Source organism: Branchiostoma floridae, chromosome 17 (genome assembly GCF_000003815.2).
Source record: "Branchiostoma floridae strain S238N-H82 chromosome 17, Bfl_VNyyK, whole genome shotgun sequence".
Lineage (NCBI taxonomy): Eukaryota > Metazoa > Chordata > Leptocardii > Amphioxiformes > Branchiostomatidae > Branchiostoma > Branchiostoma floridae.
Genome location: NC_049995.1, coordinates 2524618 through 2548468, shown reverse-complemented (window position 1 = coordinate 2548468; position 23851 = coordinate 2524618). Strand labels below are relative to the sequence as shown.

At 44.3% G+C, this 23851-nt stretch overlaps 3 protein-coding genes across 3 annotated transcripts in view; 1 reads left to right on the top strand and 2 right to left on the bottom strand.

Moving 5' to 3' along the window:
- Positions 1-5003, top strand: part of LOC118404895 (ATP-binding cassette sub-family C member 8-like) — a gene marked incomplete at its 5' end in the record, with an annotated part of 31764 nt that extends 26761 nt beyond the window's left edge. The window contains 2 exon segments of the mRNA XM_035804277.1: positions 1574-1720; positions 4308-5003. Of these exon segments, the coding sequence (XP_035660170.1) occupies positions 1574-1720; positions 4308-4442 (282 nt within the window).
- Positions 5004-6459: 1456 nt separating this feature from the next.
- LOC118404480 (lysosome-associated membrane glycoprotein 1-like) lies at positions 6460-8936 on the bottom strand. Its single transcript, XM_035803553.1, has one exon. The coding sequence runs from the start codon at positions 8849-8851 to the stop codon at positions 6818-6820; it is 2034 nt and encodes a 677-aa protein (XP_035659446.1). The 5' UTR covers positions 8852-8936; the 3' UTR covers positions 6460-6817.
- An 877-nt stretch (positions 8937-9813) lies between these two features.
- On the bottom strand, positions 9814-13019 carry LOC118404479. The gene is made up of 3 exons (XM_035803552.1): positions 12500-13019; positions 11794-11866; positions 9814-11292 (listed from the first exon to the last, which is right to left on the bottom strand). The coding sequence occupies exons 1-3, from the start codon at positions 12775-12777 to the stop codon at positions 10672-10674; spliced, it is 972 nt and encodes a 323-aa protein (XP_035659445.1). The 5' UTR covers positions 12778-13019; the 3' UTR covers positions 9814-10671.
- Positions 13020-23851: the final 10832 nt, after the last annotated feature.

Genomic DNA, 23851 nt, shown 5'->3' with positions numbered 1-23851 from the left:
TTTAGCAGCGCCACTGGGTTATGTAATGAGTTAGTGACGTCACTGCCTTGACTGTCAGGGATCCCATGATCCTCTTCGCTCTCTTCTATCATGGCTGTACTTGAGTGAGCATCATGGAATAAACGCCTCTTCCAATCAAGTTGCATCGGCTCCTATGATTCACTATCGCGTCCCCTTGTCAATGTTGGCGTGGTGTGCAGCGGCTGGGAAACGATACCCAGGCCCAAACCCGAACTTTGAGCAGGGGAGATCGCACTCTGAGTGGACGGGAAGCCACTAGCAAATGAGGATGTAGGTCAACAATGGCGCCATCACATTAGTGCAGGAGGGGATCTGGTCTTAGCTCCCCAGCGGAGCCCTTGGTCGGAAGTTATGCGTGTCTACACCTCATCCCTGCGCCAACTTCGCTGAACAACCCCCAGAGGACTCATAGAAGTCGCAGGGAGTAGTACTCGGCTTACCTATCCGGCAAAACCCCGAATCTTCCCAGTGTCCCCCGGCCGTGTGAGTACAACGTCAAAATTCACCAACCGCCATGTTTCTTTCGTTCAACCTTCAACATAACGTTCTACCCGATTTGACGCTGACCGCCCACGGACTTTCCCACCTACGAACTTCGCTCGACAAACTTCGTCTGATCACCGCTGAACTGTACCAGCTCAGGAGAATATCATCTACACTGAACTGTGTACCAGCCAAGAGGCACATTATGCTCCAGCCGAGAAGAACATCGCTCACGCTGAACTGTAACTGTTAACACCACCGGCCAAGAGGAGGATCGCATGTCACAGAACTTTGACAGTCACGAACTTTGCCCAAACAGAACTCTGCTTTACCAGTATTTTTTTTCTTTCTTCTGCAGATAATCGATATTGTATTCGTCCCCATTTTATGTCAGCTAGACATTATCTCACAGAAAAACATTGACAATCTATTTCAGTTCAACTGTTACCTTCATTTGTCCGTAATGTATTCACAATCTGATGTTACATGTTATCTCTCATATTGTGTTTAACAAACCTTACCTCATTAGTCAACAATTTTCTTCACGTATTTTGTAATGTTATATCTGTCTTTTCATTAGATCTAGATTTCCCAAGTATTGTTATGGGGTTATTTCATGGATTCACTATTATTAATGCACACTCTGCAGATTTATAGTATTTATACCATTTTATTACGAAAAGTAGACAACAGGCTCTGTTTTCTGACATTACATTTTTGATACCACATGATAGTTTGGTAAAAAGTAGAAAGAGAGAAATAAGAAGATAAAGAGAAATCACGCCATTGGGTTATGTAATGAGTTAGTGACGTCACTGCCTTGACTGTCAGGGATCCCATGATCCTCTTCGCTCTCTTCTATCATGGCTGTACTTGAGTGAGCATCACGGAATAAACGCCTCTTCCAATCAAGTTGCATCGGCTCCTATGATTCACTATCGCGTCCCCTTGTCAATGTTGGCGCAGGAATAAGAAATGGGGTCAGCAAAATTAACACGGACTAGGTCCACTCAAATGATTGCTGTAAGATCTAATCCAACTGCCAATTGGCATTCCATGTTTTTTCCAGTTGTTCTGCTTGGCTCGTGCCTTTCTGAGGAAGACAAAGGTCCTCATCATGGACGAGGCCACGGCTTCGCTGGACCTGGAGACGGACAGCGTCCTGCAATCTGCCGTGACGACCGCTTTCGCTGATAGGACGGTCATCACCATAGCAGTAAGATTAAGATTCAAATAGTCCTATTTTGAATTTGTCTTTGAATACTAAGATATTGCTCAGTTGATGATAGTGTAAGAATAGTGCTGCCTTAACTTAAGAATTTCAGATTACAGTATGAAAGCATTGGTGACTTTAGGCAGAATTGATATGAGATAGATTTCTATATTTTTATTTGCTAGTATTTTTTCTTAAACTTTGCTGACTTAAAATATCCACAATTGAGACCAAAAGTCTTTATGCCACTGTCGGACAGTTGACATGTATAGGCCCAAATAAATGTAGTTGATAGCAAGAAGGTTGCCAAGTTTCAAAAACATGCAAGAGTCAAGCATATTTTTCACCTTAAAATCTTACTAATCATCTTGAACAGGCTTCATTGACCTGTGAATATCCACCAATCCCTAAATATCATGCAATGATGGAGAGAATACCAGTTGTAGTTTTATTACTGCTGAAATTGTGCTTTAGACATCTTGGGCCTTTGAAAGCAATGTGGACTAATTGGAGTACTTATTGAGAATGTAACAACAACTTGATCGAGGCAACAACAACTTGATTGAGGCAACAGAAGAAATTGCTCTCTCTACACTACCTAAGAAAAAGAAATCTAAATCTACACCGTTGAGTTCTCACACTCTTGTCAACGATGCACGAAAAGAAGTGATTACAGCCAAACAAGTGTATGAGAATAGAGCCACCTGAACCAGCTGCAAAAATCTTAGAAAAGCCCAGATAGAGACACTTGGATGAAGCATATGCAAGTGCCGAAGGGGAATTCGTCCAAGGAAAAATTGATAGCATTGCCCATCTTCATGTCACGAAGCAACACGATGCTGCCTGGAGAACTATCAACGAACTAACCGGCCGGAAGTCCAAACCAACAGTCAAGTTAAAGGGGGATCTCCAGACGAGAGGAAAGAGAACTGGTTAACACACTTTAAGTCCCTTCTATAGGCTCAGCTACAAGAACTCCTTCTGACCGACATCTCAAGATGGAACCTGTAGTGGAACAAGAACTAGGCATCTCAACAGATCTTTTTACCTTAAGTGAACTTGAAATAGTTCTGAAATCGCTACCTGCTAATAAGTCTCCTGGACTGGATAACATACCGGCCATTATTTGGAAAGAACCTGTATTTCATGACCTTTTGTTACATTTGTGCAATCAAACATTTATGTCACACAGACCTCCATCATCCTGGCTCAAAGGAGGAATTGTGCCAATACCTAAAAAAGGTGATTTAACATCTGCCTCTAACTATAGAGGAATTACTCTCACTCCCATTGCTGCAAAGGTTTATAACAAACTTTCATTTAACCGTCTTACTCCTGTAAATGATCCTATCCTTAGGAGGAATCAAAATGGGTTTAGAAAGGGAAGGTCAACTATTTCTCAGATACTCGCAATACGTCGTATTATTGAAGAAATGAAGAGATGTAATAAGGAATTTGTGTTACTGTTCGTGGATTTCCGTAAAGCATTCGATAGTATTGACAGAGATGTAATGTTTGATATTTTAGCACAGTATGGTATCCCACAATGTTTCATACATGCTATTAGGGCTTTGTATAGAAATACCACAGCCTCTGTGATTACTTCTGATGGTGAGACTAGTTCATTTGAGATACTTACTGGAGTTCTCCAGGGTGATACTTTAGCACCATATTTATTCATCATTGTACTTGATTATGTTCTAAGATTGTCACTGGATACAAATGTAAACAAAGGTGTAGAAATCAAACCACGAAGGAGTCAAAGATATCCTGCCCAATATCTGACTGATCTGGACTTTGCAGATGATCTTGCACTAGTTGCTGAACAAATAAAAAATGCAGAAACTTTGCTACAATCTTGGGACGAATCTGCATCCCTCGTAGGACTCTACTGCAATGAATCTAAGACAGAGTTCATCAGTAACATCATTGGACCACTGGAACTCAGATCCTTATCCGGTGAATATTTAAAAAAGGTTGATAACTTCAAATACCTTGGCTCCTACATCGTGTGTCCTAAAAAGGACTTTGAAATTAGGAAAGCCCTAGCATGGGAGGCAAGCAACAAATTGGACAAAATCTGGAAGTCTAATATCCCTAACAAATTGAAGGTCCAAGTATTCACTACTCTAGTGGAACCTATTTTGCTTTATGGTGCGGAAACCTGGACACTTACTTGTCAACTACAGAACAGATTAGACGGGACATACACAAAGTTACTTCGCAGAGCACAGAACATACCATGGACTCAACATGCTACACTCAAAACCATATATGGAAATCTCCCACAGCTATCCCAGAAACTGACTCACCGAAGGGTAAAGTTTGCGGGACACTGTTGCCGAGCAAAACAGGAATTAGTGTCTTCTCTTCTTCTATGGAAACCAAGTGGCCGGGTACATTGCAGAAGTTTGACTTTTACGGACACTTTGACTAGAGACTCTGGTATTTATTTTGATAATTTAGAGCAAGCTATGTCAGATAGGGGCCTATGGAGTGAAATCTGTACTTGCCTGGTTCCGACCGCTGGTCGATGATGTATGTATGTATGTATGAGAATGTAACTAAAGAATCTGAATGTCTTTTTCAGCATCGGTTGTCTACCATCTTGGATTATGACCACATCCTGGTCCTGAAGGACGGAAGGGTCATGGAGAACGGGTCTCCTCAGGAACTCCTGGATGATACCAACAGTCTCTTCTCAGCACTGGTCAAGGGAAGCTAGACAAATCTGGCTATTGTATCTTAAAACAAAACTGTCAAACCAACAGTCTCTTCTCAGCACTTGTCAAGGGAAGCTAGATAAATCTGGCTATTGTATCTTAAAAGAAAACTGTCAAACCTGTGTCACACTTGGCTCCCGAGAACAAAAGGCAAAGTAACAGGGAGGGCAACTAGACGATAAAACAAAATAAACCTTTTACCAGTATGCACAAAGTATGCTAGAAGTGTTTTCAAACTCATAAAATACAGTGTATAAGTTTTGGTGAATATTTATCACCTTTATCATTCTATTGAATTGCCATTTGGGGATACATTTTGTATATTTGGCTGTGGCATTATATCATAATTATATATTGAGAGTGTCTGCCCCATATATATATTATATAGATGGATACATTAGTATCATATACATTGTATGTAAATGTGGTTAGCATATGATTTGATAAACTTAGGCTGATTTTTACGTATATTGTTGAACCTTGCTGGTACCTACTACTGTATTACTATTATTGTTTGCTTGAAATCTACTACTTAATAAATGTGTGCTGTGAAGTTGAATGCCTTGTGTTGTGCGGTGTTGTTTGTTAATGATGAATTATTACTTGTAAAGGTCCATGAGGAAGAACTAACCAACTATTCTACACCAACCCATGGATAGTGTTTCTGCCCATGGATGCTGGCTTACCAACCGAGAGATTTGCTTCGAGATTATAGAAAGGGGTGATTCTAAAGCACACACTTTCATGTGTTTATTAGATTTTGTACTTGTTTTCTACGATAACCTGTTAATGTGTGTGTGAGTGTGAGTGTGTGTACATGTGTGTCTGAGTCACTGTGTGTGTCTATGTTCAAGCCTTGGTCTATGTTAAAACAAAAAAAGAGACATGAGCAAATTGAATGAAAAGTCCAGAGGATGTCTTCCTTTATGATCAGCACCTTACGCCACTTTATTGCTATCACAAATTACTGTTTGTTTCCAACTGTTCAGAAGTTCCATCCACAAGGATTGTTTCTGGTTTGTCCATTTTCGTCTTTGACTTCTTCAAGATCCATATTTAGCTTGACATTTCAGCTATTCTTCCTGTGCTGTAGACACTTTTCTTCACCATATCCGCATCGTCCTTGCTGATTAATGTTTAACAGTAAAAACCTCTAACGCAAATGTTGTTGTGGGCTGGACAAACTCAACAGACCAAAGTCCCTGAGACGCAGACTTGTAATCTCCGTCCTTGCCACATATTCATTGTTTATCTTCACTGTTGTAATAAGGAATGTTTTATAATATTTCATACTTACACTGATTGAGATGAACATTCTGGGGAAATGCGTTGTTTTCGGAAATGAGTGATTGTCATAAATTAGCCTGTGTTTACACAAGCTCTCGCCGGCTGGGCTTAATGACCCCCAATTGTAGGGCCGGCCGCTAGGGGCTTGATTTTAGTCAGGCTAGTCATAAATGACTATCCCGAATATAACAACTTGGATATTTTCACGAAATATCAAAGGTGTTTGTCATTTCAACTTAACAAGATTAACAGACATTGTTTGCCATTTATGATAACAATAGTTGGTTGTTCGATAATATCATTACAAACTCTTGTAAGGGAACCTACTCCTCTCCTGCGATAGCAAAGGAACCGAGCTAGCTATTGCGAGGATAGCCTGGACACCATACCCCAACCTCAAATATCTTTCGTGTTGCACGATAGATACTTGAGATCGGGCTGGGGTTTGGTAATTCCCCCCTAACATTAGGCGAAAATCAATCGGACGACGAGTCTGCGAGCTCTAAATTACGAGGAGGCATGACCCTGACGGGAAGGGGGGAACTGTGCCATTTCTTCGTCGACAGCAGGATCATGCCTCCTCGTAATTTTAGAGCTCGCAGACTTGTCGTCCGATTGATTTTCGCCTAATGTAACGGGGGGGGGGGGGTATTACCAGGCTATTGCGAGGAAGATGGGTACCATGAAAGTGACAACTTCGATATTTTCATAGAATATCGGAAGATGGGTCTCATTTCAACTTTACAATTTTATCAGACATTATTTACCTTCATGAAATGTTTGACTGTTTAAATTATTACTTCTCCTATTTATCCTTCTGTGCTATAGTAAAGGTAGCCAGGCTGGATATTTTCATCGAACTTTGAAGATGGTTCTCATTTCAACTTAACAATTTTATCAGACATTATTTACCTTCATGAAATGTTTGTTTAAATTATTCCAAACTCTTGTAAGGGGCGCTCATTCCTCTCCTGCGCTATAGTAAAGGTAGCCAGCTTGGATATTTTCATAGAATATCAAAGAGGGTTGTCATTTCTACTTTACAAGATTAACAGACATTGTTTGATAAAATGTTTGATTGTTTAGATCATTACAAACTCTTGTAAGGGGCGCCCATCCCTCTCCTTCTGCGGTAGTAAAGGTAGCCAGCTACGGCGAGAACGATGCACACGAGAGGTACCAACACTCCGGCGGCGATGGCGCCTCCGTTGCCGCCGTGGTGCGGCTGATGCGTCGTTGCGGGTCTGCTGGTTGCAGTAGGCGGTGGAATCGTTGGGACATCTTCCGAACACACCGACTCCTCTCCAAACTTGCCGCCCTCCACGTTAAACGGCTGGATCTTGGTGTACTGGAACGAAACTTCTACCGATTTGTTGACCTTCACTTTCACCTCGGACTCGCATCTGTACGACTTACCCACCTCTGTCTGGAACAAGTTCAGCGTTTGATTTACCAAATTCACGTTCTTGTTTGGAGTGATGGTACCGGGGAATATGGCGGGATCCTCTTCATACATGAGTCCGACATGAACCAGGGCGAAGTCGGCGTTGTTTGGCGGTGGCGCGGTTTTAGCAAAGCCGAGGTGCAGTGTAAAGTTGCCGGGCTGGAATGTTAGTGCGAGTAGTGATATCGTTGGTTGGCAGGCCCCCCATGCAGTGGCGTTGCTTGGGACATCTACAGTCACGGTTTTTGTCTCCTCTTTTGAGATGTTGTACACGAGCTGGAGTTGGATGACGGAGTCTGCTAGGAGACAGGGTTTTCCGTCTGCGCCTGAGACGTGCCATTTTCCTTCAGCGGCAGGCATGGTGGGTGTAACAGGTGTAGTGGTGCTGTTCTCTGGGAGAGACGTTGTTGTAACACCCGGGGTTGTACCGTTACCTGGTGTGGTTTGCGCAGGGGTTGTAGGTCCGGCGGTTGTGGTTGGTTCAGGAGTTGTAGTTGGTTGAGGAGTTGTGGTCGGAGCAGGGGTTGTAATGTCTAAATCACAAACTGTCTCTTCCCCGAATGTGTCGTTCACAACTTGAAACGGTTGAATTTTTAGATCGTAGATGGTAACGTTGGCAGCGGAGGAAAATGGGACTTTTTGTTCACTGTTGCAACGGAAGGAATCTCCGAGATCGGCAAGGGGCCCGAGTTTCGGGGTGTAGGTAAGGGCGCGAGTTTCATTGTTGATCTTGGCGTTAGGAAATAGTGGCGATTTCTCAACGTAGATCATTATGAGTTGGGCTACATTAAACTTCTCACCATCTACCTCAAACTTCGCGGTGACAATGACGTTGTCGTCGGAGAACGTAAGAGTCAATGTCGAGCTGTTCTGCCCGCAGCTTCCAGTCGGTGTAACCTCAGACGGCAGGTAGAACATTGCCCGTTCCGTTGTGTTCGATTCAGTCTCGTAGTCGATGGAGAACTTGGCCCCTGCTTGCAGCAAAAGGCAGACCTCCCCGGTCTCTTTATCGGTAAGGTTGAAATGGCCGGGGGGCGGTATCGGCTTCGGTGTGGTTGCGGGGAGGGTCGTATGAACAGGTGGCACGGGCGTGCTGTCTAGAGCACACTCCATAGGAGGTGAAAAATCGTTCTTCTTCACTTCGAAAGGCTGGATCTGTAGATCGGTGAGAACAATGTCCACGTCCTTCTGGAGGGTTCTCCTTTGCTCGGATCGGCACAGGTAGGAGTACTCCTCCGGAGCTTGGAACCACTCAACATTCGAGACCTTCTCGGATCCCGTTGTACCGATCAGAGCTGGCTGTACACCGGGGAAGCGGTTTTCAGAGTAAGCGTACCAGACTTCGAACTCGGACAGAAAATATACCCGGTGAGGATGGGTCTCGTTTCTCGTGAAAACTAGCTTCATGCCCAGCTCGTGGTTGTCGTTGACTTCCATGGTTGCCACGTTGCGACCATGTTCAGCACACGTACCTGTGGTATTGGTGGTGTCGCCTCCCCTGAACATCAGCGGTGTAGACCCCGTTGAGTTGTCAGCCTTGGTGTATCTTACGGACAGCAAAAGCCCGAACTTGGCGAGCACGCATACGTCTACTCCTTTCGTCACCTCGTAGCGAACCGCAGGAACCTGTGCGGACGCCCCGTACACCAGTACGGTCACAAGAAGGAGGATTTTTAACATGGTTATCCTGAATTGAAGCCGAATACCCAACTGCGTAACGTGTGGATACAGGACTCTCTTAGTCTGAACTTTATCAAAGTAAACTTTCCCATTTGTTAAACAAACCGAGGAAGCTTTCATTTCAGCTTGAAGGGGTGGTTATGGCTTTAAACCTTTCTTTTATCTCAACAATATCAAAGACTGTCTCAGTACATAGACGTATAAAAATGATATATGTATATTTGATAAACTATTAGAATAAGTATGATATTTCAAAAGAAGTATAAAAAGTTTAGAAAAATGTGGTGTGTATGAGTCTCCCCTTATTTCGATCTATGGAATAGTCCGGCTGTTTTGTCCTTTGGTGAGTAAACAGCACGTGGGTTCGATGTGACGTAATCGCAAATAGCCGCACCTGTGACCTGCATGACCTGCATTCCGGTGTAGGGGGCGCCACAGACAAAGTTCGCTTGCTGTCAATCATTAAACAATTATGTTTTTTTTTTTTTGTAGTCTCCAAGCAGACGTGTCAGATGGATGACAAAAGATGAGAATTTGGCCTAGTAGATAAAACATTTGTTGCCATGGGATTTCAGTCAGTCTTTTGCAGTCTCTCCAGCTATCCGCCGGCCGGTCAGTTCACTCCTAGGCCAATTTTATTCCTAACTTAGCCATGATGGTCCCCTATTACTGTTCGGCCAGGCCGGAGTCTGGCAATGACTATGTTCTTGTGGACTTACAAAGTTTTGACTTAATCATACCAGGAATAAAACATTCATATTTTCTTTATTCTGGTGATCGTTTTCTTTACAAGAGCCGTAGGCTGAAATAATTTGCGTTTGCTTGCAAATATTAGAATAATGGCCTTCTAGTGCTTAAAGTTTTAAAGGAATTTTAAGAGGTTTGCGTACGAAAACTAACGCACCTTACTTTTTGTCACAGTGTTGTTTATCGATGAAGAAGTTTTGTTACTTATGGTCTTATTTGAGATGCCATAATAGGGCAATATTCGTTCAACTTCTTCAGTTTTATTTGTATGTGATAAAAACATAATAATGTCATTACAACGGCCTGATGGACAAAACTTCAGGTGAGTGACCGGATATAGCCGGGCACTTGTTCTCTGGCCGCCGCTGGATATCAGTAAACTAACATTAACATCCGTCAAGCGTAAATACACACCCACACAGTCACTCACACTTCAAGAAGGGTGAGGTGCATATCAGGGTTTGGGGCACCGTCTTTTCGAGTGATTTCCGATCACCAATGCTTTTATATACAAATGTAATTGACTCGATGCCCTTTTATTATGTCTGTGGAGCACTAGTCGTTCCACATTACTTTAACGACATCTGGCGTATCTGTTTCTAGGTGCAGTTCACTAGTTATCAAAGGACTTTGACTATATGTACAGGTAAGTAAAACGTACGCGTTGTACATGTGGTAAAAGACCGTCCACCAAGTTCTTAGCACACAATGCTTCTCTTAAATCGCTATTAAGTCTGGTCCGATGTCATCCAATAAACGATCAGTCCGTATTGATTCGTTAATTAACATTTCCAGCAAAATCTCGTTTAAACGGCATGGAAAAAGGCTGCGTTACACGCCCGCTGCTGCGTTTCTTATGAATGCATCCGTTTCAGTTTGTAAGACTAGTCTGTCTATCCCTCCAACGTTTCTGTAGGAAGGTCTTCCACATCCAGAGTTTCCTCCTTTTCTTCTAAATCAAGCTCTTCTGGAGCGATACTCATCTCAGACGACGACGTTTGAGCGGCATGGAAAAGGGGCTGCGTTACACGTTAGCTGCTGCGTTTCTTAAGAATCACAGTTTGTAGGATTGTCTAGCCCTCCAACGTTTCTGTAGGAAGGTCTTCTACGTCCATCGTTTCATCCTTTTCTTCTAAATCAAGCTCTTCTGGAGCGATACTCTTCTCAGACGTTGACGGCGCCACCTTTCCCTTTTCTTTCCTCATCAGATACAACTGCAGTGACCTAAACACCAGCCCGGCGGCGCTTTTGGCGGGATACAAAAGTTCCCCTGCTTTTAGACCGTACAGACCGATCAGTGTTACTCGCAACGTAAAGAATGGAAGGTCCTGGACAAAAATATTTGTCAGCAGCCAATTTTTAGCTCTGCTGTTCCCAGATTCTTCCTCTTCGTTTTTATATTTTGGAGAACGCGGAACGTATTTAAACATAGCGAGGAAAGAGAAGAAGAAAATGGCAAAGATTGGCCACGTTTTACTGGCGATGTCGTCGTCGAGACCGAGAGATATGAGTTCCATGATGTCGTAGGCTGTATGGAAATCGTTGAGCATGGCCTCCGCCATGTCAGACGAGAAGTTGTCGTCCTCTTTCCACTTGGCAACCCACTCCGTTGCTATGAGACACAGGAGGATTGTGGGAGTGGTGACGTAGATGGCGTCTTCGTACAGTTTGGCGTTGACGTTCGACAGGGGGGTCTGTACAGTAAATGGAAGAGCAAATATTCACTCATTCTGAAACGTCTGACCGTTTCCAAAATCATATCCAGTTGCTTGAGTAAACTGCGTTTTGGCGTATTCACTCAATCTGTATCAGTTTCAGTAAAAGAAGTCTTTGGCGGTGGCATATAGAGATGACCAACAAATTTGCCTGATTTAAGTTAGATATTAAATAAAATGATATTTAGCCGATTCGTCCTCGTTAGAATAAAGTGTGATATCTTTCTAAATAGAGCGAGGTGAATGCTAATTGCTATAACGACATGCAAGAAACTTAATTTATTGAGATTGCAAACGATGCAATACATGGCAAACCCAGGCATCTTAGTTAATATATTGAGTGCAAGAAAGATCATTATTTGTATTCAAACCTAAAAAAAAGTTACTGAGAGCCACCTGGGCAAAACAGAAATGGCTGAATGGATACCCCTTTAGAATTACAGACCAAATGTGATGTTGAAATGATGATACAACACATACCTGTATTCCCACAAGAATCATGACGTAGCAGGGCAGGGCAGACAGCAGGTTGTACAGTAGGATGGACGGTCTCCTGAAACATTGGTGAGAGACCAATTTTAACACCGATGAGAGACCCCCTGTGCTACAATCTGCCATAGCAGCAAACCTTTATGGCAAGTGTAAGTAGCAGATGTCCAAACAATTCTGATATTTTACAACCGCACAAATCACCTTTGGTTTGGTACAGATTGGAGACACATGCTTTCATAATTGCCGCCTTTCTTTTTCAACTGACAGCTAATTTGCATACCAAAAGTCGGTATCGACGCCCGTCTTTACTAGCTGCATCTATCATTTCCTTCTGTCATGACTTGATATAACGTGTGAACACGCATCACACTTCTGTGTTTACGTTACAACTACAATAAAACGAGATTGGCTGGCGCACTCGCCAAGGCACGTTAATCATTGATATGTCGAACAAACAAGAGAGGCAAAACTTGTCCTACTAAACATGCTCAAAATCAACTTAACACACTTAAAGCGGAAAAATTTGCGAAAAAAATACACACACAATGTCTTAGAAAGTTAGCTATAGGAAGGCACGAAGGTTTAGAAAGTTATTATAAGCTGCATATATAGGAAGGGTTTGTTACGTTTTCATTTTCATCAATAATTATGTAGGGTTATGATAGGCACAAGAAGTACCGAACACAATTCTCACCATTCCAAAGTTGCGCTTGTAGATTGCCGTTGTCTGTAGAGGAATATCTTGACAGGCAGATACACTGCCAAGGTGACCAACAGGAAGCTTCCTAACAATATCATCCAGTAGGCTACCAAGGACAGTTTCCCGATGGCAATGAAAGAGCCTCCCTGATTGGCAGACAGGGTAGAGTTCCCTGATGAGGTTAACTGATGACCGGTAACGAACACTGGAACCGCTACCAAACCCCACTGGAGGACCTCAAGTCCGACGGTTTTTGCTACGATACACGCCATTGAAGAAATCCCTGCACAGCAACTTGTCTATATCTTGAATTCACATGTACTGTGAACTAGGCAGAAACTGTGCCTTCGTTGCAGTCTCTTTCCAAAGCCGCAGTTGTTGAAATCCCACTCAAAAAACTTCCAATACCAATTGAAGAGTTTTCAGTCATACATGTGATGGCAAAGTATATCATAAGAAGCACAAATTTTACGATATTTTACCTGGACGTCATGCAACCAGGCACTCGAAGAACTTCGAGGATGTGCAAATATGGCCAAGTACACAGCACAGGGTCCCAAAGTCAGACATTTTTTTTTCATTTTGTTTGAAGAACGGATACGATGTTTATTACAACATTCTCAGTGCACAAGAAGCTAAAATTCTACGAAGAAATGTCTTTCTGTTTGTAAGTGGCAGAGAAATTTTAAAGAAAAAAAAATTCAATGATCACCTATCCACGTTTTTCCGGTGGACCCCTCCACGTGTAATGTTTTGAAAGAGTTGATAAATCTTTTTTTGACCTAATGTTTGTGTCTTGGTTTGTCAGGTTGCTAAGCGACTATCTAGAAACCAAGGTTATAAAGTGAGTTTTATGGCGACCCGCAAAGACCGTAGTGTAGCGCTCCAAGCAGACCGTAGTTCTCCTAGCAGATGTTTCTATGTGTGTGTGTTTGGGGGGGGGGGGGGGGCATATATAAGAAAAATTGGCACTACTACTCCACGGATAAAGGTGAACTAGTGTTAAATGATTAAATATCCATACCAGTGACACATGTAGATTAGGTGAAGAAGAATATCTTCAGACATTAATGACGCTAATTTAGTTATGATTTGCATAATCAATTGACAAAAATTTAGCTTGCTGAATATGGATTTGGATATTTGCAACATATGTACTATGGCAAGATTATGAATTCATATGAATCATACCAATACAAAGCTTTGCATATCTACTGAGCAACGGTTGCACTACGTTACAGGAAATGGTGGCGATTTCATATTTGTGACATGTGTAGATGAGCATTTCAAGTTGTATATCATACTAATAACTCTAAGCTACTAATAATGTCTTGGTATGGCGAAGGTATAGGTTCATCTTGTTTCCAATTTAGAGTAAAAAGACTGACTACAAAGTTGGAATTCAGCATCTTTTGTGGAACATTGATGCTGAGATTATTATGGTGCTTACTGCTTCCCTGCCTAATCACATAGTAAAATAAACAGAAGCGGGAGCCAAAGTTTTACATCACGCAGTTGTATTGGCCAACAAATGACCTTTGAAGAACAAATCTATAAACTGCTGTTATTTTAACAGCTGGACATATCAAATAATCCATGTATTGCAATCTTCTCAGTAAAAGTTTAACAAGTAATTCAAAACAGCTACAGCTGTACATGTTGATGTCATAGTCTTGAATTTCTGATGCTTGATTAACAACTAAACGATGTTGCTGCATAAATTTACATACATTGCATTCTCATAGTTAAAACATAACTGTAGCCTTTCTGAATTATTGCTTCCTATTCAAACACGCCATAGTCACAGTACATGATCATTTATGACCCTATATCAATTTATATGACATACAATCCAGCAATTCTTAAATTTTGGTACACCATTTGTTTGTTTGTTTCTTTCTTTCTATGTCTTTCTTTCTTTCTTTCTATGTCTTTCTGTCTTTCTTTCTTTGTCTTTCTTTCCTCGTGGTTCTTTCCTACAAGTTTTCATGTACAATAAAAAGTAAGTATATACAGCTCATGACGTCATAACAAAATCGTTGTCCATACTCATAGTCCTTTTCCGTGCCAGGTTTGCTCTCTCAGTTTTGTTGCAGGCCATAAAGGACGGATCCCTCATCTATAAAAGTTGGATTTGTTAGTTTTAAGCTTGATATGTGCATTGTACAATAAAGCTGAAGGATTTGTGTTGGGGTATGGATTGGAATTCTGAAGTTTAAGATTTTCCTTAACTGAGACCTTAGGCTGGTTCATCTTGCTGACCAGCTTTCGGACTAGGCGTTTTAGTGAGGTTCGTTTGTTTGTTTGTTTGTTTGTTTAAACCTTTGTTTTCAGGCTGCTAAGAATTTGAGCTATGTGACGGATTCTAAGAATGACCATGAAATTCTGAAGTTTAAGATTTTCCTTTAATGAGATATTAGGCTGGTTCATCTTGGTGACCGGCTGCCGGACCAGGCGTTTCTGTGAGGTTTCAGGCTGCTGATTGTGTCAACTATGTGACTGATTTCAGGAGTGACCATTTTTTTTGCATCAGGGCCACCGTCAGTAGATGGCATGGCTACTTTCCTGGGGGGGCAAAGTTCCGAGTCAGAGACTCTGTCGGTACTGAGTTGATTCGGTTGTAGTTAGTTTCAGACTGCTGATTGTGATCTATGTGACTGATTTTGATAATGACCATTTTATTGCACCAGGGCCAACGTCAGTAGATGGCATAGCTACTTTCCTGGGGGCAAAGTTCCGAGTCAGAGGCTCTGTCCGGTACTGAGTTGTAGTTAGTTTCAGGCTGCTGATTGTGTCAGCTATGTGACTGATTTCAGGAGTGACCATTTTTTGAACCAGGGACACCTTCAGTAGATGGCATGGCTACTTTCCTGGGGGGCAAAGTTCCGAGTCAGAGACTCTGTCCGGTACTGAGTTGATTCAGTTGAAGTTAGTTTCAGACTGCTGAGTGTGATCTATGTGACTGATTTTAATAATGACCATTTTATTGCACCAGGGCCAACGTCAGTAGATGGCATAGCTACTTTCCTGAGGGCAAAGTTCCGAGTCAGGGGCTCTGTCCGGTACTGAGTTGTAGTTAGTTTCAGGCTGCTGATTGTGTTAGCTATGTGACTGATTTCAGGAGTGACCATTTTTTTAAACCAGGGACACCTTCAGTAGATGGCATGGCTACTTTCCTGGGGGGCAAAGTTCCGAGTCAGAGACTCTGTCCGGTACTGAGTTGATTCAGTTGAAGTTAGTTTCAGACTGCTGAGTGTGTGCTGAGTGTGACTGATTTTAGGAGTGACCATTTTACTACCGTCACTGGACAGCATCCTGGGTTGGGGATGGGGGGAGTTCCGAGTCAGGGACTCTGTCCGGTACTGAGTTAGCTCAGCTGTAGTTATTGGCATCCAGTGGCATTTTGAGCAATTATGAGTTCAGGTCAAGGTAGACGTTGGGACCTTCGACTTCCTCTTCTTCGTCCGCGCCTTGCGGGTACGCTGTGTCACCGTACGCGGATCGGGGCGTCATTGGCCTCCTCCCCATGCCTCGTGGTTGTGATAGGACGTTGGAGTTGACGTAGGTGTGGCGGTTCCGGGGAAGAGGATCCGGGATCTCTTCTGCTTGATCTTGAGTCGTCTCCGAGCCTCGTGGTTGGGATGAGACGTTGGAGTTGACGTAGGTGTGGCGGTTCCGGGGAAAAGGATTCGGGATCTCTTCTGCTTGATCTTGAGTCGTCTCCGAGCCTCGTGGTTGGGATGAGACGTTGGAGTTGACGTAGGTGTGGCGGTTCCGGGGAAGAGGAGCTGGGATCTCTTCTGCTTGATCTTGAGTCGTCTCCGAGCCTCGTGGTTGGGATGAGACGTTGGAGTTGACGTAGGTGTGGCGGTTCCGGGGAAAAGGATTCGGGATCTCTTCTGCTTGATCTTGAGTCGTCTCCGAGCCTCGTGGTTGGGATGAGACGTTGGAGTTGACGTAGGTGTGGCGGTTCCGGGGAAAAGGATCCGGGATCTCTTCTGCTTGATCTTGAGTCGTCTCCGAGCCTCGTGGTTGGGATGAGACGTTGGAGTTGACGTAGGTGTGGCGGTTCCGGGGAAAAGGATTCGGGATCTCTTCTGCTTGATCTTGAGTCGTCTCCGAGCCTCGTGGTTGGGATGAGACGTTGGAGTTGACGTAGGTGTGGCGGTTCCGGGGCCGGATCCGGGATCTCTTCTGCTTGATCTTGAGTCGTCTCCGAGCCTCGTGGTTGGGATGAGACGTTGGAGTTGACGTAGGTGTGGCGGTTCCGGGGAAGAGGAGCTGGGATCTCTTCTGCTTGATCTTGAGTCGTCTCCGAGCCTTGTGGTTGGGATGAGACGTTGGAGTTGACGTAGGTGTGGCGGTTCCGGGGCCGGATCCGGGATCTCTTCTGCTTGATCTTGAGTCGTCTCCGAGCCTCGTGGTTGGGATGAGACGTTGGAGTTGACGTAGGTGTGGCGGTTCCGGGGAAGAGGAGCTGGGATCTCTTCTGCTTGATCTTGAGTCGTCTCCGAGCCTTGTGGTTGGGATGAGACGTTGGAATTGACGTAGGTGTGGCGGTTCCGGGGAAGAGGAGCCGGGATCTCTTCCGATTGGGTCGCCTCCGTGCCTTGTGGTTTACATGAGACGTTAGAGTTGACGTTGGTGTGGATTCGTGGGAGCTGGTCCGGGACGATCTCTTCTAATCGAGTCTTCTGGCGTTGCGAGCCTCGTGGTTGCGATGAGATGTTGGAGTTGACGTATGTGTGGCGGTTCCGTGGGAGAGGAGCCGGGATATTTGCTGCCTGAGCCGTCTCCGAGCCAGAGAGGCGTGCAGCGCCGTTGAGGTCAAGATAGATGTTGGGACCCTCGGTTTCCTCCTCTTCGTCCATCTTCCTAAGCATTCCCAGGCGTTTTCGTTGTGATGAGACTTTGGAGTTGGTCCGTGGAAGTGGAGTCGGAATCTTCTGTGCCCGAGCCGTCTCCGTGCCAGAAAGGCGTGCGGCGCCGTTGAGGTCAAGGTAGATGTTGGGACCCTCGGTTTCCTCCTCTTCGTCCATCTTCCTACGCATTCCCAGGCGTTTTCGTTGTGATGAGACTTTGGAGTTGGTCCGTGGAAGTGGAGTCGGAATCTTCTGTGCCCGAGCCGTCTCCGTGCCAGAAAGGCGTGCGGCGCCGTTGAGGTCAAGGTAGATGTTGGGACCCTTGGCTCCCTCTTCTTCGTCCATCCTCGAGACTTGTTGGATCACTTCTGCTTGTGTCTTCTGCGAGCCCTGTCCTTGGGATGAGGCGTTGGAGTTGACGTAGGTATGCGGGTTCCGTGGCGGTAGAGCCGGGATCTTCTCAACTGCTTGCCCCGTGCTTGGCGGGTAGTAGGTAGAGTCGCCGCTGTTGTCGGGACGCGGAGGTGGATCTGGGGCCTTCCCCACCCGTGCTACCCTGGGGCGTTGTGGTCGTGACGAGGCCGTGGACGAGGCCGTGGGTCCGGTGGGTCGCTGACGAGGGTCTCGGGTCGATGTGGCACCTCCTGTTCCCCTCCCGTCTGCGCCATACATCGGGTTTTCCAAGCGCGAGGTTTCGGCATACGGAGTGATGGATTCGTCGTCTGGGATGTCGTCGGGGTCGGCGTGGCGGGGAGGGTCCCCAGTCGTTGGGTCAGCAGCGGGCGAGGGCTGGATGGTTTGCAGCGGGATGTCTCCGATATTGCCTGCAGCGTTGCCGTCTTGTGCGTCCCGACGCTGGTATTCTCGCTTCCTGAAGAGCTTGCGGCATTTGGCCGCTACACGGTCCAGTGCGATCGGAGCCAGGATTGCGATTACGAGGAAGATACCGATCATCATGACGATGCGCCAAGATTCTAGAGGGGCGTCGTCCTGTTTGGTGTTCCTGTCCGTAGGTTTGGTCATCCTCCCTGTGATCGTGTTCTGTCGGGCGGGTGTTGCGGTGTAGACGGTGGTCATCACGGGTTTCCATGGTGCTTTCTCGGCTGCCGGGTTAGTGCCATCTTGCAGGGTGTTCTTGTCCGTTGGTTCCTTCTTCATTCTGTCTGTCACCTTGGCGTTTTGCAGGACGGATGTTGTGGTCGTGTATGCCGCTGCCATCATCGTGTGCACATGCCGCTGTCCTCCCTCGCTTGTCTCACTTGCCTTGGTCAGCGGTAGATCCACATCAATGGTGCCTGGTGCAGACTGCACGACGCATCGGAAGCTGCCCTCCGTCCAGCACCGGTAGGCCTGCTGACTCATGCGGAGGGTGGAGGTGGACTTGCCGATGTAGGGTAGGCCGGGGTCGTCGGTTGAGTGGACAGATCCTCCCCTAGGGGACTGGGTGGTCGGAATCTCGTGCTCCAAGCGTGTGGTCACAACGCCGCCACATGAACTGATGGACTCTCTTTCTCCAACGGCTCTCTCTTCTGGATCCAACCACTTGATCTCTGGCTGCTTCTCCCAGAAGACCTCACACACGAGAGTGACTCCGTTATCCTGGCGGGACACCTTGGCTGTAGGAGTTGGACATGGCATCTCATAGCTCTGCACGCTGGCAATCGAGCTCCCCGAGAGGCTTGGTGGGTAGCTGCACTGCAATCTGTTGTACACACTGGGATGGATTACCCTAGAGCCAACAGATTTCAGGCCTTCGAGCGCACAGGTGCAGCGGAATGGGTTGTCCTCAACGTTGACACTTTTTTCAGGCAGGGCAGTGAGCGCCTCCACAGGGATGGTCGAGAGCTTGTTGTGACTCAGGTAGAGCACTTTCAGTTTTGGGAGCAGATCAAACGACTTGCTGGCGATGTGCAAGATGTTGTTGTAGCTCAGGTGCAGGATTTTGAGGCTGGCCAGCCCTGCGAAGTACCGCTCTTCCACAGCACGGAGCCGGTTGTACATCAAGGTGAGAAGCTCAAGCTTGATCAGTGGCTGAAGGGCGTTCTCCTTGATTTCTTTGATCTCATTCCGAGACAGGTCGAGCTTTTCCAGCTTCCTGATTCCGCCGAACCAGGTCCCGATGACACTGATGGCGTTGTTGCTCATGGACAGCCAATGGAGGTTTGGCACGGCCGAAAACGTTCCGCTTTCAGCCGTCAGGATGTGGCCAGGCCCAAGGAGAAGGGTGAAGAGGCGGTCAAGACTAGGCAGGGTCTTCAGCTTACCTCTGCTGTCGGAGTGCCCTGCCACTTGGAGCTTCCTCAGAGTGGATGGAAGACACCCGAGCTGATTCTCATCGGCCTGACCGGTCGTATTGCACATGGCGCACGGCAGGGAGGGGTCATGATTGTAAATATCTCCCACCCCACGCACCTTGCAACGCTCGGTACGTTTGACTTCGCAAAAGCCAGGGCAAGATGAACCAGCCGGAGACAAGGGCACAAACAGGAAGAGGACAAAAAGCGATATCTTTGTGCCTGCCATTTCTTTCAATGGTTTTCTACCACATCTACAACTCTAGTTGTAAAAATCATACTCTTCTATACAAATATTCTAAGATATTTGGAAATATACAGTCTTGTGAATCAAACTATATCAAGTTTTATAGTGTCCTGCTTAACACAGCCGGTCCGCCGCAGGTTGTAGCTAGTAGTCACCTTAGAGGCCAACTTTCAACCCGAATGTCTCATGCCAAGGTGGAACCTGGAAGAGAGGGAAAATATTTTAATTGCTTTATTTTATGGCAGACAATAAGGGCTCAAATAGAATGATGTGGACTTGTTAACTATTTCATGATTACAAATGTCACATGTTACAATAGTCCAATAATGGTAATCTCCAAGTAGATCCTACGGTAGCATAAGATAGTATCAAAAGCTGCCAGAGGAATGAAGCCGGCTTAGGAGTGTGTATGCGACCGGAGCCTGTAGGCTGGCTACATGGCAAATGGACACCTCTTTCTGACTACACTCCTTGGCCAAATTGGTACTATTTTATGCCATTGTAGGATCTGCTTGGAGATTACTATAATGGAACAGAAATTAATCATGCAAATTAGATACCAATGTTGATGATAAATGCGAAACTATATGAAGCATCACTTAAGCTACCAACATACCAAAAATCATTGATTTTGCAAATTAAATCTTTGTCTACATAATATCTATATATCACATTCTTCTCCTTCTCAATTACAAATATCACAATAGTACCGCAATGGCACTGAGCAGGTTTAGACATTTCCTCATTAATTATGCAAATAAGATTCCAATTTGCATGATTAACTATAACACTTGTACTATCTACATGCCAAAAACATGATGATCTCTCAACCCTTCTTGAGTTATTTCCTTTAAAAGTCTGGCCTTAGACATGTTCCTGCAGTTACAAAACTAGCCGCTTGGGAGCACCACTTAATCTCTGCCCCAAGAGCTCTCTACCACTTAAAAGTCACGACCGTAGAATGTCCAGAACTCGAGAAATGAAACCCGGAGTTCTGCTGCAGTACTGTAGCAAGTCGCTAGGCCCAAATCTAATAGTTTCTATGTCTCATCAAGACCTACCCACTCATTGTGGATTTATGCTGATCAACTACACACACACACGCGCGCGCGCGCACACACACACACACACACATACACACACGCGCGCGCACACACACACACACACACACACACACACACACAAACACACAGACACACACACACACACACACACATACACACAAACACACAGACACACACACATACACACACACACACACACACACACACGCACGCACACACACACACACATACACACAAACGCTACCAGAAACATAACCCTTTGTTATATGTCTGAATCTTAAACTTAAATAGGGGTACATTTAAAATCTGTGAAAACTTAATACCTGCAGTACTGAGAAATTCCATTTGGCAGCGCATGTACCGCAGTTTCATAATACTGCGTTGTTAGGGGAGACGCAACAATTACAATTTTCTCCAGTAATCAAGTAATCCAATGGGAGAGTTAAGGAACCAAATATGCAATTATCTCAGGAATCAAAAGTTCAAGCCACACAAACTTACCCTCAAATTATAGCCTACTATGTCCAGCCTCAGCAAATTCATTTGCAAGAATTTCTATACGGCTAGTTTTTTATACACACCCCCCCCCCTAATTAGAGCCCTTGGATTGGCCCGTTTGGCTCAAAACAGCTATCTGGCGACGATACCTCTATTTCAGGGGGGTGCGGAAACCCCCTAGATGGAGGAAGGTCATTTTCTACAACAAAATCAACAAGTATTGGGTCTTTCCTACCGCAGCCACTACAAAAATGCCCATATTTCACATAAAATCACACCAAGAAAGGTTTTAAATTGTTTATGGCCTTGTTTTTATTTGACCGGGGGCTCTAGGCGCAGGCGCTAATTGTGGTGTACACCCACCGTAAATACTGTGCATTTCAATGCCCTACCAACTCTTTCCTTTAGAATTTAAAGTTCAAAATATATAATCTAAAGCAACAGCAAACAGGACGAGAAATGCTGAACTCATGTCCATGTAAACTATCTGCACAAAAATACATAAGTTAAAAAATCCACATTTGAGCTATATCTATAACAGGAGAAAAATTTTAAGGAAGATTTGATATCCCATATTATATCTTAACCGGAAAAATATCTCAAACAGGTGTAAAAAGAGAAATAAATTGCCCTTTCAAGAGCACGTAAACAAAAATCGCTTCATTCTTAAAACTCTCGCCTCGATCATGCTTTGAAAACTGTCTGATGTTTGAGGGATGTTTCAAGGACTGATCGTGAAATACGCAGGTGTAGAAAATAATTGATCCGAAAATAGCTTCATCGGGTTGGTAGAATATGGGATGAAGTAAAATTATTTTTACACAACCAGCGGGTACCTACATAGCTTACGTTTCAGTTAGAAGCTCTGACGAAGGTGTCTGAGAGACATCGAAACGTAAGCACTGGTTGTGTGAAAAGAATTCTCCTTCATCCAAATAATTGATAAGCAAATCGTCGCCATGTAAAATGTCTGCACCCATTTAAAGTAAACCTAGTAAGCAATTAAAAATGAAAAGTGGGGCGTTTAAAGTGGAAGTAATCTGGATAAGGCAATCTGTACGAAATGATATCTACTACAATATATTCCCATATTTACATCACTATTTCAAATATTCTTTGAGCGGTTAAAAATGGCACAGAAACAAGCCACGCTAGAATTCCCTAGACAATGTAACCCTCTCGCGCCACTGTGGCATCGAATACTTGTTCCTTGAATGTTGGTACGGAATGGAAAAGAGTTGCTTCATCTTATTACATAGAGAAGTGCCCAAAAATTGACTTTGATAATTGAAGTTCTACAACCCTGACTCGGACTAATATTGGTATTCTTACCCGCAGTGAGCCCATGAGAGGTAAATTTTGAACATATTGCGAACGTATGCAGATTTTGATACATGCCTTTTCACTAAAAAGAAGCTGAATTTTCTAAGATACCTAATTTTGCACCATTTTCGCAAGAATGCTTACAGTTTTCGATCGTTAGTTAGCCTATAAGAGGTGAATTTTGAAAATATTGCAAACGTATGCAGAGTTTCCTACATAAGAACTATAATTTACTATAAGACATTATACACCATGCATAATTACTCTTATCTGTTGGAATTTTGACAAATTCTATAAGCAACTAATATTTAGATACTGGAACGACGAACAAACTAACATAAATAGCTGTTCTAAATGAAATGTAATTCACCTTCCACCACCTTTGGCGTACAGTATTTACAAGTCGTTTTACACACAGGTAATTTCTTACCGCACTTTCTCTGTATCAGGGTGGTTAGCACTTATTCTAATCATTATAATGAAAGGTAATCATAAAATAACCCACCTTGCTTTCTGATCATCCATGCATCTTTTTCAGCAGTGGTTGGCAGACCGAGTTTCTCTGGAATTCCTTGAAAGACCAGCCCGATCACTTGAACAGGCGCAGCGACTATATTCTTCTCCAAATCCGTTCTCACTGCTTTATGATAATGTTGGTAAATATGCAAACATAACGTCCTTGCATGGACCAATCAGGAGCAAGATTGCTCAGTGTTCGGTTGATTTACATCTTTTACCCAGATTTACCCAGAGGAAAACATGTCGCCTAGAAGTAAGTCATACCTGGTGTATAGGGTGGTGACTATCTCAGTTACCATGGTCCTTGGGCCACACATGTGTGCAGCTGCATGTATTACAGCAGGGGCCAGAGCATCCACCAGGCCTTCCTACGGGGTGCGGGGATCGTAGAATTGGGCAAAAAATGTGGAAATTAGCTCTATGTTCACGATTAGGCCACAGCAAGTAAATTTTATAGATAAGATAAGATAAGATAAGAACTTTATTTTGGTTTTCGCAGTTTCAAACAAAAAACTGAAATTTTAAACCAAATTACATAG

Excerpts from the sequence above, each read along its gene's own strand:
- LOC118404479 (XM_035803552.1), bottom strand. The coding sequence starts at position 12,777 with ATGGCGTGTATCGTAGCAAAAACCGTCGGACTTGAGGTCCTCCAGTGG. Across the intron at positions 11,867-12,499 it reads ACAAGCGCAACTTTGGAATG|GAGACCGTCCATCCTACTGT; the intron begins GTGAGAATTGTG and ends CCAATGTTTCAG. Across the intron at positions 11,293-11,793 it reads TGATTCTTGTGGGAATACAG|ACCCCCCTGTCGAACGTCAA; the intron begins GTATGTGTTGTA and ends TTTACTGTACAG.
- LOC118404480 (XM_035803553.1), bottom strand. The coding sequence starts at position 8,851 with ATGTTAAAAATCCTCCTTCTTGTGACCGTACTGGTGTACGGGGCGTCC.